Here is a 20,491-nt window from a genome sequence, read left to right on the forward strand (position 1 = left end):
AAACTGATCAAGCATAGAGAGAACGTGTTAATTCTATTTTCGAATGTTGCGGGGTGAACGCGGCATTTGCAAATACCCAGATAAAGTTTCGTAACACAAAGCGCAGCGCCGATATCGTAACCCCCATAACGCGAACAATTGATAAAGCCACTGCACAAAAATCTGAACACCATTGACAAGTAGGTACGCGTCAAATCTTCGATCGATTTTATCGGTTTCGATTTTTTTTCTGGACGCTACATACAATCGCCGAGCACAATGATAATTCGCACTATTTGACGAAGCGTGCAACAGTGGAAAACCAATAAACAGCGTAAAACACGCTCGGAAATGTCTGTATTGTTGATCAATAATCGCTTTTTCGAAATCCTTTTTAATCCGTGGCCAATATTTCTTTACAATCGTGCTATTTGAAATCGGTTTACAAATTTGTATCTCATAATGAAACGCCTCGTACGTAAATATAATTTATAATAAAAAATTGATCTCCTCTATTATTTTTTATATATTAATTTCTATTTTTTATTTAGCAGAAATGCTTTTCTATTAACTATTACTATTATAATTATTATTATTTTCCAAATAAATCAATTAAAATCAATTTATCGATGGAAGCACACTAATATTTTGCTGTTTAAAATAGTTACGGAAAGTTCGAAAGCATCTGAATATATATTCGAATCTATTATTAAGAGACTCACAAAAAATCTCATCTCTCTTTGCTCTCTAAATATCTAAATCTCATAGAGTGGTTTCGCCAATAATATATTAGAGTGATTACGATACCCAAGTAGCAAAGATAACGTCTAAAGACGTCTTATTGGCGTCATAGACGTCATTAAGACGTTATTAAGACGTCATTTGACGTCACTTTGCTACTTGGGTAGTCACTACAAAAGAGAGAGTTGTCACTCTAATTTGAATAAATGCGCGGACAATCATAAGGTAGGAGTGAATTTTTCACTAAAATTTTTAGAGCTACTCTACCGGAATGATACGATCTCACTCTAAAGCTATAGTGAGTCACGATTCACTAAAGATCGACTAATAAATAATTCTAACAGAGTGAAATTTTCGACTCAAAATTGTAGACTGACATAATTCGAACACTTCTATGGTCACTGATCTACTGCACTCGAAAAGAGCGCTCTTTCACTCAAATAGAGTGCAATTTCACTCCAACTCATAAAGCGCAATTTTTCTCTTTCTTAAAATGGCGAATTACTCAAAGTGCACAGGCTCAATTTTCACTTGCTTTTCAAATTTCACTCGTTTTGAGAGATATTTCACTCTTCGACTTTTAAAGAGTGCAATATGCTTTGTTATGATTTCTTATTTGAAAAAACGTATACTCGACCGTAGTGTTCTGACACATGAAGTTGCAACTAGTTTTAGATGTACTTGAACCAGCGATATCGTAGTCGGCAGTAAATACAATCTAAAAGAAATCTTCTTTTCTTTGCGTTTCGATACATAATTTACGACTGCACGATTGGAGTTCTAAAGAAATTCAAAAGAATCGCGCCAGCTTCGTGACTGGAAACGACAAAAGTAGGTTTTCACAGAGCGGGGGGGACGCGGACGGCGGCGGGGACGAACAAAAAAGTTTTGAGACTTTGTCATTTTTATCGGCAGTCCCAATATCCACGTCTCGTGATTGCCTCGCGAAACTTTTCTGATCTGTCTTCCGGTCGAAGATCTCCTCCATTTCGCTCGCGGGGCTTACCGCACGTAAATCACACGCTGCGTTCCGAAAGCTCGTGTATGATACAGGATGCGTTAAAATTGATCGTCTGGAGTTTTATACACACGGCATAATAGTCAAAATAAATAAAAACGCTTTTGCAAACGTGAATACAGAAATCGCTTGCTTTCGTCTTCATTTCATTTCAAAGCATGCATTTGTGCGCAAGTATGAATTATAATCTAAACATTAACATTTCCAGTGTAATTCAAACTCCAAAAATTTGAATTTTTTCATAGCAATAAAGTAAGTCATTATGTTAATAAATCCTAAAATCCGGCATTTAATAATTAAAAAATTATGGAGCATTTTCGCATTAGAATAAATATTCATTTAAAAATAAGAATTATAATGCAGACAAAAATATGATAGGATCAACTCAAATTTATTTTCAGCTTGTGTTAGCAACTGCTAATCCATCAATTCTTATAACTATTTAAAATAAAATTTATTATTCACTTGTTAGTTATTCAATATTGCCTTCATAGTTTCATCTTACATTTTTATTATCCCTAAATAATAAAAAAATTCCAAAATAAATAAATTTTCAGAAATATTGTAGAATAAAGAATAACAGTCTATTCGTTGTTCTAACTGCTTTTGTTTATTTGGTAACTCATCAATATACAAATTTGCTGTAAACTTAGGGAAAATAAAGCGGAAGGTTTCCGTCTCATCCTCCGATTTACTCAACGATTCACTCTAAATTATTTAAAAAATATGCATTCCACGCGCGAACAAATACGCTAATAAAATCCTCGATGTTTCAACTTAGTTCGTTAATAATAATTAATTGTTAATAACTTGTTAACAGTCGCTTACGCGCGTTTATGCGAGACGCGCTCCATCGATCCAAAACGGACGCGATAATTCACCGCTAATATCCTTGCCGCCATTTACCCCGATACTAAAGATTAGATTGCATCAGGTTGCAGATATGTAGTTTTGCAGATATGCTATAAAAATATTAATTAGTCTACTTATACAAATTATTTAATACTATCCACAGGTAAAAGAAAAATTAAATACATAGAATTAATTGCCAATTCCAATTATTTTCAACCTGATCTAATTCTATTCTTATAAAATCTCGATAATAAAGTGTTGTGTGTTGATACAATAATTAGTAATTACAATATTTATTTCAAAAGACATTTCATCGAACATACCTTTACATCAAGATTTAAGATTATCGACGAAATATCTAATTACTCAGTGATTGTTTGTAGATGCAAAACGATTGTGGGGATTTTATTAAATCATCTATATATACTTACAACAGTTACAACAAACACGAAACTATACGAGGCGGCGAAAAATCGTTCCGGTTCGGCTCGAGAGGCGCGAGAAATGCTCGGGAAGTGGTAAACGGATACAATCAATAGGACATGACTTCGTTGATATGTCTACTTAACTTCAATCTTATTATTGTACGTCCACCCTATACAACATTCAACAATCTCGATGGGAGACACTCGTATTTATACAAGAAAAAAGAAAATCACAGGCTTTTATAACACACGCCAGACGAATGATAGGTAAAATTTATAATACAAAAATCTATTAGTAGTTAAAATATTATTATTATCATCACCATTATTGTGTTTGAAGGTTCGTCTTGTAACTTCCGAAGCTACGAAACGTTACCGCGCGACGGGTAATAATCCGCGTTACCCGTTACAGGTCGCTGTCTCATTATTATTATCATTATCATTATCATTATTATTACCATTATCATTACCATTATCATTATTATTATAAATAGAATGGAATAGTAAAGAAGAAATGTATAAAAGGTACTTAGAAGAAGAAATTCAGAAATTTTGGTCATGAAGTACTCTAAGACATAGAAACGTTGCAAGTGTATCTGCATAAAAAAAAAATATATATGTTCTTTAGCGATATAAATAATTTATTTTAAACGAATAAATAAGAGCGATAGGCAGTAGTTGCTTATGCTGATCTTTAGCCTGGTGAAGTATAATATACTTTCGATATGCTATAAAAGTCTGTGAAAAGAAGCCTTCATTCTTACATTCTTTCGTAACACCTTGTGTCAAGGATAACTTCTTAAATGCCTGATTTCCTCGTTTCGATATGATTTAATAATTCCGGAAATCACTGATTGCCGGTAAATCTTCGATTGACTTGACGTATTAAAATTATCGTCTTCTATCACACTTCTTAAAATTAAGGAGATTCTCAATGCCTGGTACTGAAATCAATCAGAGATTCTAAATTTTTTAAATTAAAAGTATATGTATATTTAGATTCGATTCTCACTTTTCGATTCGATTCCAGGGCTTTTGATTTTTACGAGAATTTTCATCTTCGAGAAACTAAAGTTGTAAATTCTTGTACATCTTTAATTTATGTATATTCTGAGATTCAAATTTCATCTGTAGAGCGTATGAAATCGATGGATCCTCAGATTTCTAGATTTTATACCGTCCAATATATCAAACCCCCACAAGTCACTTTAAGATTCATTTAAAAAGTTAAAAATAGATTTACAAACGGATTGTGTAAAATTTACAAATGAGTTCCCAGATTCTAGAAAATCATAATTCTAGACCTTTTGATTATTAGATCCTTCAATCACTTAAAATAAAAGTCCTGGATCCTTGAAAACACTCGCGACTTTTTTATATCCCCTTCCTGTCGTATTATATGAATTTTTTAACATTTACATTCTGAGCAGTGATATGAATGATCGTTTAGATATGCTATTGCTTTTCGGAAACAAAAAAATCAGGCTGTACACATCGACGCTTTTTCGCTACCTTAAATTTACTTGCGTTAAAGAATACGAATCGTACAAAACAGCTAGAATAGCCGCCCATTGAATTATCAAGGGACCTTTTATCTCGCGCTTTTTTCTTTTGCGGTTTCGTTTAAATTATAAATGCCATAATAGGATGCGATACTTTTGGCGATTTATATTCTATTTTTGTCCAACAATGGTTCTTAGAACTAATAAATGTATGAATTACACTTAAAACGTTTCGTGTAAAATTAAAAAATCACATGCTATAAAAATAAAATGTTGGAAAAAATTTCGTAGAACAATTTTTCGAGGTGTATAATAAATCGTCCTTTTGATTTAACATTGACGTACTGAATTCCCTCGATTTCGCACAACGTATATCCTTTTTCGTCTCTTTTTTTTCAGAAGGAGCACTCATCGACTTTTAGCAGATTATATTTTTCAAATATTACTTTCGTGCTTTCCTTCCACTACGAAATAAAAGTCAATTTATTTTACACAAAGATGTGGTACTCGACAAAAACTTGGCAAATTTCGACACCACCGAATTCTCAAGAATTTAAAACCTAGGTTCTTTCTTAATACCGTTCACCGTGATGCGAAGAGACGGAAGATTCTAAAATACAAGTCAACCTCGATTCTCGCCTCTCGCCACGGAACGACCAAGAGAGGATATTTCCATTTTGTCTGGCGGAGGAGATCGATGGCGATCGCCTCACCGTTCTCGAGTACAATTCCGAGAAAGTATTTTGGCCGCGAGAGGAGAAACGCACGGGATATTCCAACTTCCGTGAACTCACTCGTGGGGCGCTTTGACTCTGTGTGGGCAGGCGGGGGAGAGAGTGACATAAATATCGTCTTACCGAAACGAAACACGTTATCTTGCGAAAAAGTTCTCTCGCCGGAAGATCAAGGGAGTAAACTCTTTAAGTCCTTTCCAGGTGTTTTCCAACTCCGTGGTGGTACTTTAGTGTCGTGCGACGCACGTGAATTTTTTTCCGGGGAAAAAAAATGAGAGCGAAGCTGACCAGAAATCTCTGTGTAAAATTGGAGTATGTAAAACGTGATATTTCCCCCTCGTTATATACGGTTACCGGGCCGATTGAGAGAAGCTCGTTTTTACACAAAGCCCAGAGAATCGTCACGAAAATTTTCAAATAGAATTTGTATTACAAAAATATATTTAAAAATCCGGCAAACTGAAAGTGCGCTAATCATAATTTGCTACAATTGAATATCAGCCTCCATTTCGTTATTTTCGCGTTGCAATGTACATTTTCGGCAAAACTCGTTCGGAATGGTAAAACAAATTTATTATCATTATTATTACCGTTTCCGGTTTCGTTTCGCAACTTAATACTTGAGCGATTTTAAAGGAATGTATTATTTTGCAAGCGTTCGAGGGAAGCGGAAGGTCGAAACACCAATGAGCGGCTCATTGTTTGTTAATAACGGCTGCGTTTTCACCGCGCACAATAGTAAAATCCCATTTTCATTGTTACATTGACAGAAATGTGGCGTTAAATGTCACGGGGGGGGGGGCACTATTAATTTTCAATATTACGATATCCTAACAATAAATTCTATCAATAATGTGGTGTTCAACATTTCGCCATAATACAATATATACCACATAATCTTAAATACAATTATACGATTGGTACCTATGTTTACATCGAATGTATGATATCTGAATGAGAATTAGATTTCGGGTCTAGTTCTGGCCACGACGTAACGCTACATGCACGGTGAAAACGCGGGCTTTATTACGATTAGCTCCTACTTTCGTAACGACGTTACACGCTTCGTCTAAACGTCTCAATCATGCGTATGATCAGGGTTATCACAATGTTTAAACGACGAAGAGAAATTTTTAAATTCTATGCGAATATTTTACTTCGCGAAATGGCTGGAGAAATAATGTGGACAAAAATGAGATGTATGACGGTAATTAAAATCGATTGAAAATTAATTATGTCCAAATAACGGACAATTTATGTGAATATTAACTAAATAAAATGTCAATATATCTAAAGTTTGTCAAGTTGTAAAATATCCCGTCCGTACATCATTGCATCGTTTGATGAATAATATATTAATGAAAGAAATAATTAATACATGTAACATAAATTATTAAAATAAAAAATAATATTTAAAATTGCTTATTAAAATATCGTAATTTAATTCAAGTCCGTCGTGATTTAATTAACATAATTGAATTAAAATTAAATCAAATCGTTTACGTAATAAAATTAGAGCATTAATCCATGTTATCTCTTGTTATAAAATATTTATTTTGTAAACGTTATTAAATAAAAATGTTAAATAAAAGCCAATATTAAAAGATTTAATTTAATGAGACGTAATTTAATTCAACAAACAAAAATTTAATTTAATTACAAATTTAATTTTATGAAACATTTTCTCTCGTGTGCGTATAACAAATAGAAATACTTTTCATCGAAATATCATTTCACGTCATTTTTCGAACTCAAGTTGTACGAATTGCATTTAAAAGTGGGAATATTTTCACGGATCGTAGTCGTCATTTAAACAATCGTGCTCATCTGATTTCCATGCTCGTTACAATCATCGCAATTTAACATCCGACAACGGTTTAATGAATGTTTATCGATAATCTGTCGAATCAGTTCTTTGCGATTACTCTTACTTAAGGTTAGGTAAGTAGTTAATTAAATTAGTTACTTAGGCGCGTTGATCAGCGGCGCGGGTGTTTTTCTTCTCACCTCGCCGCTTCTCCGTCCTTGTCACGTATCGTACTTTCTTCGATATATCGTCTCGTGGATGGCTTCGTATCGATTATCGTCGAAAATAAAAAAGGAGAAAAGGGACTGTCGTCCAGTTTTTTTTTAACAACCGTCTCGAGTCGATTTATTCGCAATCGAGCCTCTCGATGAAGATCCTCAAACGTGGACTGTCAAAATTATAAATGCACAGTCTTCTTTTCACCTTGCTTATACTTCTTTGACGAAATACTGGAATCCTTGGACCGTGTCCGAGAATTCTACGATGTGTGCAAGTTTGAATCTTTGCATCTTTGTTGAAAAAAGCTAGGCCGTTTTTTTAAATCTTTAGGATCTTATATATTGAAATTTGATTTGAATATTATAAATATTTGAATCTTTGAGAATTCCTGACATATTACGTACTAAAATAAATACTAAAATCTTGAATCAATAATCAAATCAATTCTTGAAGATTCTAAAGTTTCGACCATTGGAATTTTTAAAACTATTTTAGTTTCCCCCGAAAATCCTAGATTTTAAGGTTTCAGATTTGTAAATACTGGAATATCTAAAACTTTAATTTTCTAAATGTCTAGTATTTTAAGTTTCCAGAAATTTATAAAAAATTAAATATTCATCGTATTAGAACTTTATCGATTTCAAAATAGCTTTATCCAGTTATAGAATTCTCGGATCGCTATCCTGCCCGAATTCATTATTCTACTCTCACTCATTCCTAAACTGTTACACTATTTACTCTGTTTCGCTTCGAACTCTTTCTTCTCTCCGCATTCCAAAGTTTCAAAAACTAGGGAATAGGATGCTGCACGCGATGCGGAACCTTTTGACAAGGATAGTCCTTACATTTCTTAATCCATTAGGATGATGTTTCATGGCTCATCAAGTCACGGTTACTGTTATTTGTTACTTCAAATCCCCTCGAAGAAAAAGAAATTGATATTTTCTTCCTCACTGTGTGATTCTTTCGAGTTCAATGAAGAAAGACGCTGGTAACAGACCTGGTGGTGTGGGGAGGCAAATCGGGGGCCTCAGTGAGGGCCCCCTCGTGCCCCTATGCACTCAGACCGAGCCGATGTATCTTCGCCGAAAGGAAGTTGTGCAGAACGAACACGATTGGTTTCGGACAGCTCTCCAAATCAAGCTCCTACAATAGAATTAATCGATACTTCTTACTTACTGACCGAAGTACGGCATACTTAAGCTTCCGGGTTTTTAAAGAAAATATCTGCTTTTTAAGTAATCAATTTTAAGTATTTATAGACTCGGGGAAAGAGTAAGGAAATAGTTTTTTAAGAACTGAGAATAACTAGCCTTTTTTAGTCATTAATAAAAAAAAATAATGTAAGTTAAAATAAGAAAATTTACGATTATAACAAACGTTCCTTCATTTTCATAAACTTATCCTCAAATTTACGGTGAATTTACTCCGGAGACATTAAAGAGACATTAAAATTTCCAGTCTTCTCGGTCCTTTTGTGTTCTAAAATCCGTATGTCTATCAAATACTCACAATTTCGCCGTCTTCGCCTCCAAAATCGAGCCACAGAAGACGGGCGCCGTCGTCCGCGGACATTTTCAATTTGTCGAAGGATCTTCTCCAGAGTGGCGTGGGCGGTGAAGCAGGACTTACGCCGTTACCGGCGTTGCCCCGCGTACCTGCGGCGTAAAGCGCGAAACCTTCCTCGTGGTTGACAACCAACTGACAGGCTTTGCCTTGCCATGTGCAACCTATAACACACGAAATATCAACGAAATTAAAATAACAGTAAAGAAAGATAAGAATCTATGCAATATCCTATCCTATTTAATTGATTCCATTCAACCTAATACAATCCAAACGTTTTTTTAAATATTATTTTTATATATTTTATCGTTAATATCCCTAACTGCGCATGTAGAATCTGAGAATGTTCGGAGAATATTGCAAACGTAAAAAATATTTTACGAAATTAAATATATTCTCAGTACATTCGTATAATATCTGTAAGGGATAATAGATACAAATTCTGTTAATATAGGTCAATTTCGTATCTCGTTTATTCTTCTTATGTTGTTTATTGTTTCGCCAATTTTTCTTATTTTACTTATAATAATAACACAAATTATAATAATTGAATAATTTAAACTTATACACATAATAGAAACAAATCTTTTAATAAATTGATTATTCATTTCTTCTGAATAAAAATGTGATTAGATAATTGTAAGAACATTTTAGTTATAAATTTTATTATTTCATAAGCCCGGTTACGTTAAAAATAAATAATAATGAATAAAGGCTATATTTTTTATTTATTTTTAATCATCGTGATCGTAATTAAATAACTGTATTTAATTTGCATGTAAATTTCTTGCGACACGCTATTTTTTATGAGACAGCCTGTATTTGTACATTTTTCCATTGCGCATTTCTGCCGCATCGGTATCCACGGTTCTTTATCATCGACGAGTTCGACGCGAGACGCGAATAAAAAGACGCGTATGAAATGGGCGAGGCATTCATCTCGATTTATTATTGCCGTTCGTCGTCTCTGAAAAGAAATTAAAATTCATCGAACCGAACGCGGAAAATGACGAAAATAGTAGATGTCGACTATCATTCGCCGCTATATAACTAACATCGAAGGAACTCGAGTTCACCATTTCCTCAAGTATTTGACGCTACGCACATTTCCGTCTCTCGTCTACACAATTTTTAATGTATACTATTCGTCAATTTTATTTTCCAAATTTTCCCAACCTTCTTAAATTAATTTACTAAGAATCAGCCTCTTTTTAAAATTATTAATGATCAAGTGTAGTTAATATGTGAGATTACTTACGAACGGTGTATTCCCGTAAGGAATGAGCGGCCGCGTGGCATCCCTGAACGATCGCCCTTGCCCAGGCCGCCAGATCTCTTCGTGTTTCAGCTCGTAAATGATGCGTGATTACCCCGTCCATCGTGCCAACCCGAACCGCGAACGTCGCCCCGTGTTGAGTCGACCCGCTACTGCTGCTCGCTGCTTCATTCTGTCGCGTGGGAGTGGAGACCAGCCTGAAATCATTCAATTCGAGTCGTTTTTAAGCCCACAGATTCTTATGAAAGTCGTTAAACGTGTATCAATCTTTAAAAATTAATACAAAACTATTGAAGTTCTCCCTCTATTTTCTAAATCTCATAGAGTAGTTTCGCCAATATATTAGAATTAAAGTTATTATGATAGTCATTCCAAAAGAGAGGGTTGTCACTCTAATTTGTAATTGAGTAAATGCGGAATGCGGGCATTCATAAGGTAGGAGTGAATTTTTCACTCAAATTTTTAGAGCGGCTCTAGCGAGATTATATCACTCTATCGGAGTGATATACAATCTCACTCTTCACTCTTTGATTTTTAGAGAGCGTGCATCTCGCGGTTAGACGCGGTTCTTACATTAGATCGATACCCAAGCATGCTAGAATGAAGATTGAAGATTCCGCGGGGGTACGAAAATCACGTGACATCGCTCTTAGGGGGCCGTCGGGTAAAAAGCGCCCGACCTTTATCGAAACGATCGAACGCGCCTTGTAGCGAGTCACGGGTATGGATTCATTCCCGCGTCGTCCCTTCATCCCTCTCTCTCTCTCTCTCTCTCTCTCTCTCTCTCTCTCTCTCTCTCTCTCTCTCTCTCTCTCTCTCTCTCTCTCTCTGTCTTTTTTCTCTCTCCCCCGCGCTCTCCCCCCTCTCTCTCTCTCTCTCTCTCTCTCTCTCTCTCTCTCTCTCTCTCTCTCTCTCTCTCTCTCTCTCTCTCTCCCAGCGGGTAGGTAAATTACCTCGTCATCCGGCTTGCCTCGCTCGTAAAATCGTCGCGGCTTTATTGCATGTGGGACGAAGCTGCAGTGTTCACCTGACACGGGTTCGGCCACGTATGCACCCCCCGGTACCCCCCCCCCCCCCACGAATCCATTCCCTCCCACCAATCTGCCCGCTGACGAATGGTCCTGACGTTCGCGAGCCCGTGCGCTAGATTTATAGATTTTTCCGAGGGACACTGGCGAGCTCGAAAAAAAAGAGGAAAAACAAGAAGTGATAGAAAGAACACCCTACGCAATAGAGGACAGAACGGACGCAAAAAAATAGCACACTTGGACCGGAAAAAATGCCTGTGGCCCTCGGCATTATTCGACATGCCTAACGGTCGCCGCCGCCGGGGCCTTTTTCGCTCCGATGCTATAATGATTTCCCACTGGCATCGAGATGTAGTTGAATTTCCGTGACAAAGCAGAGCATCTAGATTGTTCAAATTATACTGCTCAGAGCAATTAAAGAGATGTAGGAGGGATTAAAAGAAACATTAATTTATCAGCAATTATGCGGCTGAAATATTGTTTCTGAATTTGGGGAATAGAAATATTGTTTAAACATCCGATATCTGAATCTGAATGACATTTAAGAAAATAAATCTTTGAAATATTTAATCATCTTTAGATCATCTTTATCTTTAAACTTCAAATCTATCCTTTAAGCACTTGTCTTGCAAATTTGTTGGAAATAATGTATCCGTATCCATTATCTGGTCCAAACACAGATCTTAACGTCGCTAGATCCTTGATTATTGGCTGAGGTTCGAAATAATTTGAGTTCTCCCGGCGCAATGGATATTCATTGGCATTATCGCGAGGAGCGCTTCGGCGGGACAGTAGAAAAAAAAATAAAGCAACGGCAAAAAGCAAAGCGCGACTGGAGAAAATTCCGATAAGCGGGAGGAAGTTGGAGAGACAGCCGCAAACGGTAAATAAAAGCGTTAAACGAGAATGGATGTTCGTCGGCGGTCGTAATCCGACCAAAAAGCCCGCAGGAAGAAAAGAAAGTTTCCCCGGGGATAGCCGAATCACTTCCGGTTTGTCTCGCAGTAAAACTTCCTTAAGTCGGCCATTTCGCGTTCTCGCTCGCGTCGGGCCCGATACACCACAGGCCCCGTCGACCGGAAATAAAACTTCCCGACATGTTCCGCTCTTTTCACGTGTCTTTCAGCTTCTTCGTTTCTTTCGCCCCATCGAATGGAAACTTCAAGGAAACGATGTCTGAATGTTTGATGACGGAAGAAGAAGATGATTAATAGCGACAACACGAAACTCGAAGGAAAATTTCTTCCCCCCGTGCGATATATTGATCAAATTTTCTGTTTGATGAAAAAAACGTGGACGATCATTATGTATCAAAAATTTTAATAAATTCCCGCATTAAGATTTATAATGCACGATTAAAGGTTTTAATAAATTTTATAATTATATTAAATAAAGGCAAATAGATGGCAAATAGCGGATATTGAATGTGAATCAAGTATACTAAATAGTTAAATATTAACCCAGTATGGAGTAACATCGTAAATAAATTTGTTCTATTGTGCATAATTTACTATTATCTGTATTGCTTTATTATTGACCAAACACGCGCGATACGCATGTTTAATCGGCAATGTAAATAACATTGACTTGTTAATGAAACAAACACGCAATTATAAACAATTCCCTATAATTTCTTCCTCCGATAACATTAAATAGAAAACCATCTTCGATATATTTTAGCATTTTTATCTTATCTTAATATAAATGACGTCAATTTATCCGCCTCGACAGTGGGAAGTGGGAACAAGCAGCCTTCTTACTTCGTTATACAGTATCTTTGTTCAAGGGAAAAAAATAATATTCGAAATGTCCCATATATATCCCGTATATAACGGACACGATAAAAACAGAGGCGCGGGCTCGTAAGCTGCCACGAACGATCGATGCGCGTTTCCCTCTAGTCTTTTTCACTTAAAATTTAAACGAGGCTTAGCTGGATCACCGATCATTCAAACAGCGTGACTGCCTGACACCACATTTAAGCCGCTCGAAAACGCCCGGGCTCATCGTTAAAAATGAAGCTGACGTTAATTCACAACAGCGATGCGCGGGAAAGTTTAACGCGATATAAAATAATGCGACGAGACATTTTCGGCGTTACGCAATACATAACTTTCGCTCGGGGCGCTTTATTTTTCCACGTATTTGCAGGGGGCAGTCTTTGTGGCAGTAATAGTTTATACATATATATATAGATGATAAATTTTATACAATTTTAAACGTATGACAAAAGATTGATGTAACATTTTGCATATTATTTCACAGATTTAGAGATAAATTTTCTTTTAGCGTAGTTTTTGAAATTTCAACATTTTCAGTATTATTTTGATAATAATATGCATAAAATAAAGCTTTAGATTATTTAAAATACAACAGAGAAATTAACTATAAAGAATAATACGTCCTCTTATCTATTTGCAAACTTAATTATATGCGCTACTTGAATTTCTTACGAAAAATTAATCAAAATCGACTTATAAAAGAATATATTTCTAAAGCTTTTGAGATGCCAACTTTACGAAGCACTGTGTATAAAAATTACATTCAAAGAGACAGAAAACAGAAATATTCCCGGAAAAAGATTCAAATGGAAGAAAAGAAAAACATTCTGACTGAAAAGAATAAGTTTATACTTAAAAAATCTCTGCTTTTCTTTCAGTCTTAAAGATTAAAGTTAAAATATAGTTATTAAAACGTATCATTTATATATTTCTTAAATCAAAATGGTTATAACATTTCGCTAATTTTTAAACTTGACAAATAATTTTGATTATATCTACACTTTATCATATTTACTTATTTTTATTCCAATATAGAATTCAAGAAACTGAATATAAGGATTTTATAGATTAATCGATAATAATAAAATTTATATCTATTTATTAAAATTAGCATTAAAACTTATTATTAATAGCTATTAGTAAGTTTTCTTATTACACTTAATATTAAAATTGAAATAATAGTCAAAATAAAATATTGATTATTTCAGTACTTATTACTTCAATCAAAAACGACTTTCGTACCAACTTTTACAATGCATATATATAATTATATACATAAAAATATAACCAAATTTTTGTTCACGTCAAAAAATAGCAGCGTTCGGTGACGAGAAATAGCGCGGAATATTAAATCCCGGAAAATCTGCGATAAAATCCGATTAAGACGCGAGATCTCGTGATGACGAGTATCGACTTTCGGCACGATCCCATTAGTTCAGTCGCAGTGACTATATTTGCCAATCATCCGGCGTCGAAATTCACTATAAATTATCAATAATTCGATTCGTGTCATCGCGCAACACTGATGGCGTTTATATCCTTCACATTTACCTCTATTACGGATTATATACGCAATTTATCCTCGCGCGCGATTGTAAATCGAGATCAATCGACAAAATTATGCAGGATTCAAGGATATATGATAATAGCGAGATAATGCCAATTATGAGATAAATATAGGTATTTTCTTGATATTCTTCTCATATTTTTAGTTAAACTATATTTAGTATATTATTTTTGTATATAAAATATTCAAAAAATGTTCAAAAAAACTAATTCTTATCGATATTTTGCTGGCATCACATCCATTTGAAACAAGTTACGCAACTGAAATCAATACATATATGGATATATGTATACATATATATATATGTATATAGAGATCAATATAAGAAGCCGTCTTACGTGTCTCGAACGAGGCCGAAGGGCCAATCGGGGAATAAGGACGAAGAGAGACGAAGGGATGATGGTTGCTGGATAGGGGGGGAGGATGCGCCGCGAGCAAAATCCTGAACTCGTTCCGAATATCGTACCTCGATTGCACGCGCGATCGGAAACTGTCGACGACACCTTCGATAATTAATGTCTACCCCGGAGGATTTAATTGATCCAGTTCACCGTTCGATTATCGGGACCCCATCTTTCATATCCTGTCCTACCGCTCTTCTACCCCGCGGCCTCACCCTACCCCTTTTTCAGCCGCTCTTATCTGGCCCTTATCCGCCTAGCCGACTCTATCTCTATGGCCTTTAATTTACTACGGCAGACAATTATGAATCTTATTAAGCCGACGCGAAAAGCACGGTAAAGACATATTACGTTTAAGAATGTAGACATTCTAAAGACGCAGGATAAAAGAAATCTTGATATGTAATAATACAAGAAGTAATATACTATGTACTTAAAAATTAATTATTATACAAAATTGCGCGCACGTATTCACGTACAAAAAACAAACACATCACACAGATAATCCAACATAAAAAATTTGTATAAACGATTAAGTTCCAATATTTAAATATGCAGACAAAAACAAACATAATTTTAAAAATAATAATAGTAATAATTTTTATAGATTACTTTTAAATAATAATTCGTATTTTAATATAAATTTTCGTATTTACAAATATTTCGTATTATTAATATTTTATATAAATTGTATTTTCGTATTTCTTATATAAATTATGATTAAAATTTAATTCGCTCAAATATATTTCATGTGTCTGAAAACAAACTGTAAAATAAACGAAAGCAGGAGCAAATAATAAATGATATAAATGCTTAAATAAATTAAAAGTCAATTCGCTGTTAGTGGATTTTCTTTTCAGCGAGAGTTCTGTGACGCGGAAGATTCGATGAGTTACGAACGCTAGAAAATATTTCTCCCTGCGGAATGTCCGTCGCTTCTTTTTTTTTTTCAACGTTCGTTTTCCCTGCTCTTTGAACCGGCTTTTCTTCCGGCTGCCGTGGAAAGGCGACCGTTTGTCACCGGACATCGTGAAGAGGAGAAACTGGGGAGAATGTTGGGGAAAAACAGAATTTGTGTGCCACCGAGAGAGAGAGAGAGAGAGAGAGAGAGAGAGAGAGAGAGAGAGAGAGAGAGAGAGAGAGAGAGAGAGAGAGAGAGAGAGAGAAAGCGGGGGGGGGGGGGAAGAGTTGAAAAAGAAAATCTGAAAGAAAGATGGAAAACGGACGTTGAAAGAAAAAGTGACAGAGAAATTATGTTGGATTATATTAGAATAGATTTATATTTCGTCTTTCAGAGAGATGAAAATATAATAACAATTTAAAAAATACATTATAAGCAACAAATATTTATAAAAAGACTACGTGCGATAGCACAGCATAAAAGCAGCAGTAAAATAAAAAAATTGTGAATAAAATATTATTAATATAAATAAAGATAATAAAATTAGAATGTATGAAAGATTGAAGATTGCATAGAAATTAAAGAATCGCTGGATATAAAAATCTGAAAGATTCAACGATCCATAGATCAAGAATTTAAAAGGTTTCAAAAGAGAACAATCTCTGTGAATGTGAAAAGGATGAAGAAACGGGCACAATGTGAATCCGCAAATGGAACAAAACGCTTTTCGCCTTTACTCTAAAAATTTTTACTTTTATTGAGAGAGAAAAACAAGGAATATCAAAGCTTGCCAACTTTCTATCCCGGACGACGTATCGTGGAGTCTCTTATGCGTATCTGCTTCAGAAGTCCTACATTTGTAAATAATGCAAATTACTTTGTTCTGGAAGCCACCATTTTCTTAAAATTGTATTATTATAAAGAAATTTTATTTACTATTTATTGTTACTCGGTCATAATTCAAACGCATTAAAGTACAATTTAACTTACCAACATTTTAGTAACTTTACTTTTCATCATTAATTGCCTTAAGTTTAAGATTAAAGCTGGGAAAATAATTTAAAATTTTTCGTAATAGGCTTGTAATATTGTAGTATTGTAGATAATATAGTATAGATAGTGTAGTATTATAATATTACAGATAATTGTTATAGTATTATAGATAGACTTGTAATATTGTAATATTATAGATAACATTTTCAATCTTTGAGAAAGATATTACAGCGGCCATTAAATTACTGGTCAAATAATATATCAGCGAATTAATAAGCAATGCAACATCTCATCTCCAGCCTCGATCAGAAATTCTGTTTACCTGCAATCTCCATAATTACGGCCGGACTGGGGAGGGGGGGGGGGCGAAAAACACCGCAGGGACGTCCGGGACGTCCTTCCGCGGCAGTTAATTGAAGAATTAAAAATGAGAATAGCGGGTGTCATTCTTTGTAGCAGCTAATTAGATCTGAATTACTCAGCGATGGGAAAAGGTGGAGAACGGGGCAGAAGGAAATTAAAAATTATCTAGGTAGTTTAAGAGTTGAATGCACAGCACTCCTTGCATCGTCAGGTATTCCTTTAGTCGTCCGCTCATCAAGCTCGCCGACGGAAAACTTTTAGAGCTAATTGATTTCCCGCCGAAGCGCCTGCATGTTGAATCACCTCGCAACAATCGAGCACTTAGCGGCAAATGGTGCCACCGATCCGCTTCGCCGATCTTCTTAAACTATTCACGAAGAAGGTTAGAAATAAGGATATTGGATTGGAATAAAAGTGCATAGTTCGTAATTATGAAAGACCGGCTTGCTTAGGAGATCTTGTTAGGGTCAATATATCTCAACATACCTTGCGCTGTTTTCTGTGAAGCACGAACGATTGACAGGAAACAAAGAAATAAAAAAGTGCTTTATATTAACATTAAAAATAACGAGATACTTAATTTTTTTATAACAAAAAAAGGCCCTACAATTTATTTTTAAATATAATGTTTATACAAGCGCACGCACTTTTGCTTAATTTAAAGAGTGTCGCGGTGTGACTGCCTTTTGTCCCGTATGCGTGTGTAATACAACCAGTTCCGGTGATACAACCACATACTATCTGAGCACGATAGATACCATAAATCTGCAGTGGGGCGCGAAAAAAAATGACAGTGGTTTGAAAATTTCTGTTGAGCTGCGGGGCTAATCCGAATTGATGGTCACGCAGCACATCCTACCGATAATAAATAAACGCATATGCCGTGAAGATAAAAAAAAAGATCTTTTCATATATACACGTATCTAAACAGCGAATGTTGAAACGTGTAAATGTCCAAACGTACCCGAAGAACACGACGGGTGTATGTGACACGTGTATCGGGTAATAAATGTAGGTATACATATTACATTGCGTGACATGACACTAAGTAAGCCAGAAAGATTGAAAAATGCATCCATACATAATAAATTCTATAATTAAATTGTCTTTTGGATTACTGAGCATAAAATTGTGACACAATCGAAGATTAATTCTACAATCCCCCCTCCCCCAATTTGTTATTAATCTGCATTCCTTAAAAAAGAAATCGTATCACAATACAGATAGTAAAAAGTTAAAAAAATATCAGAAGAAAAGAAAGCTTGCTTCTGATTAATAAAAAGGCTAAATATACTTGTCTAAAATACTGAACAAAAAATCAGATGGAACTCCCTTTCAATACGATAACGATATGTATCGATTGCAGGATCCACCTTCGAGAAAAATTTCGAATCAAATCTTGCCACATCCTCTGTATCGATCCGTCCGTGTGTATTACCCTGTAGACATTTATTTCGCGGGGCTTTTCGGATTTGACGGATTAGAGCTGAGCTTCTTCTGGAAGATATTAATGCAGGCCGGGGAAAGGAGGGAAGGAAGAAAAAAAAAAGCGAGCGAGGATGAGACGGAGGGTAGAGAAGAGGGACTAAGCGTAAAAATTGCAGATAGATAAGGGTGCTAAGGGCGCCATTCGTCTACCTCGCGGCTGACAGGCACGATAAAGTTTCTTTTACACTGAACTAACACTGGCTTAACGCACTCTTCTCCCAGGACGAGCCAGTTCGGGTAAGAATAACGCGGAAAAGACACGTCCTCAGCAAGTCCTAAACGCGACTTATTTTTCGCCACTTATAGCTTATCAATCAAATATTGTTGGCAAGTCGTTTAAAAGTCTACAATATAAAGCAACAGGCAAGAATATCAAGTAAATAGAAACGTTCAGAATTGTTCGGTTCTTGGTGAACCAAATTTTCGATTTACTTCATATACTTGCCTTTTGCTTTTTATCGTAGACGTTTAATTAATCTGCTTCAATATTTGATTGATATTACACAATATGACGTAGGCAATTAATGTAGATGTCAGACATAAGAATTTTTCCAAAAAATCTGTAAATGATTATTGATTTGGCAGACCTAAAAAATTGTATATTCTAGCTTTAGTTAATTAAAATATCTCTTTATGTGTCTTTAATACACTCACATCATACTTCTCATCAATTCTAACTCTTTAACTTCTATGTTACTCTTATATCTGCTGTGTGATAAATTGCTTTCTATGTTTCACTGTGTTATAAGTTTAACATCGTTTATTACAGGTCTTATATAATTGAGAACACGATCACCTTAAAAAGAAAACATTCATTAAATTGCTAAAAGAGAGCTCCAATAAGCATATAATGGAAAAGTTGAAAGAGGATGCAACGACAACGTGGAGCGAGGGATTTCTGATTCGCAGTTAATTAATAACAAGCGATTAATCATCAGAACCTGGCAACCTTGTCAAACAAACCGTCGAGCGGAGCACGTATGTGATCCACAAATACGAGCGCGAAAAGAAAAATACGAGATACGCGCGGGATACGAGAAGGTTGTCACACGAATGAGATAAAAGAAAGAGGAGAGTACCCGGGGCCGAGTGCTTTTATTATCTTTCTGATCTCATGAAGTGTATGAGCTTAAGAAAATGTTTTAAAAGGAAAACAAGGTTTTCTCTTTATCTATATGTCGTAATAATCATTTTCATGTGTAACTGCGATGTAAATCGAGATTTCAAAGTGTAAAAAATCACGACGGTTCTATGCAAGAAAGAACAAACTCGAGGATTTAAAAGATATAAAATATTCTGTAATTGAAATGACTTAAGAAAACACTGAGAGAAAAAAATAGTTGCAGTTACTACAAGTTCACTAGGATTTTTACTTATTTTCGGTGCCAACTCAGTGCAATCAATCAATCAATCTAGTGAAACATATTGAAATGTCCCAAAAGTGAATGAGCGCTCCCTCTCTCTTTCTCTCTCGAAATAAGCCACGGCGCCGGCGGCGCGGCGATGGCGGCTTGCGGTGTGCTTCGTGATCCGAGAAGATTGCACGGTCACGGTCCTTAAGTTTCGTAGGCGTCGTGCCGGGCCGTTAATTACGATCACCCGCTCGGTTAATCACCGCGTCGGACGCGGCGACAGTTTAAATGGCGAGCGACGGCGCGCGCCGTGTAAGCAAGACCGCGAAGCGAAGTTCTGTGGATGTAAATAATGAAGCGCCGCGTTTCCTCGCGGATTAATGGACGCGGCTTTTGAGCGGGGCGCTCTTGAGAAAATGTCACTATATGAAAATTTCCATGCCGCCTCTCGCTACTATATTCGTAACACCGCGCGACATTCTATTTTTTCGTCACGCC

General features: G+C 35.7%; 1 protein-coding gene across 3 annotated transcripts in view; it reads right to left on the reverse strand.

The window, feature by feature from the left end:
• Nucleotides 1-2,325: 2,325 nt before the first annotated feature.
• Nucleotides 2,326-20,491, reverse strand: part of Syn1 (Syntrophin-like 1) — a 220,789-nt gene continuing 202,623 nt past the window's right edge. For all 3 annotated transcript variants that reach the window (XM_071709548.1, XM_071709547.1, XM_071709550.1), the window contains exons 7-9: nucleotides 10,102-10,316; nucleotides 8,790-9,007; nucleotides 2,326-8,423 (exon numbers count right to left, since the gene is read on the reverse strand). In XM_071709548.1, coding sequence (XP_071565649.1) covers nucleotides 8,331-8,423; nucleotides 8,790-9,007; nucleotides 10,102-10,316 — 526 coding nt within the window. In that variant the 3' untranslated portion in view covers nucleotides 2,326-8,330. The remainder of the gene's footprint in view (nucleotides 8,424-8,789; nucleotides 9,008-10,101; nucleotides 10,317-20,491) is intronic.

This window comes from Temnothorax nylanderi, unplaced genomic scaffold, assembly GCF_030848795.1.
Source record: "Temnothorax nylanderi isolate EJ_2023f unplaced genomic scaffold, tnyl_v1.0 TNYL_tig0079_pilon, whole genome shotgun sequence".
Lineage (NCBI taxonomy): Eukaryota > Metazoa > Arthropoda > Insecta > Hymenoptera > Formicidae > Temnothorax > Temnothorax nylanderi.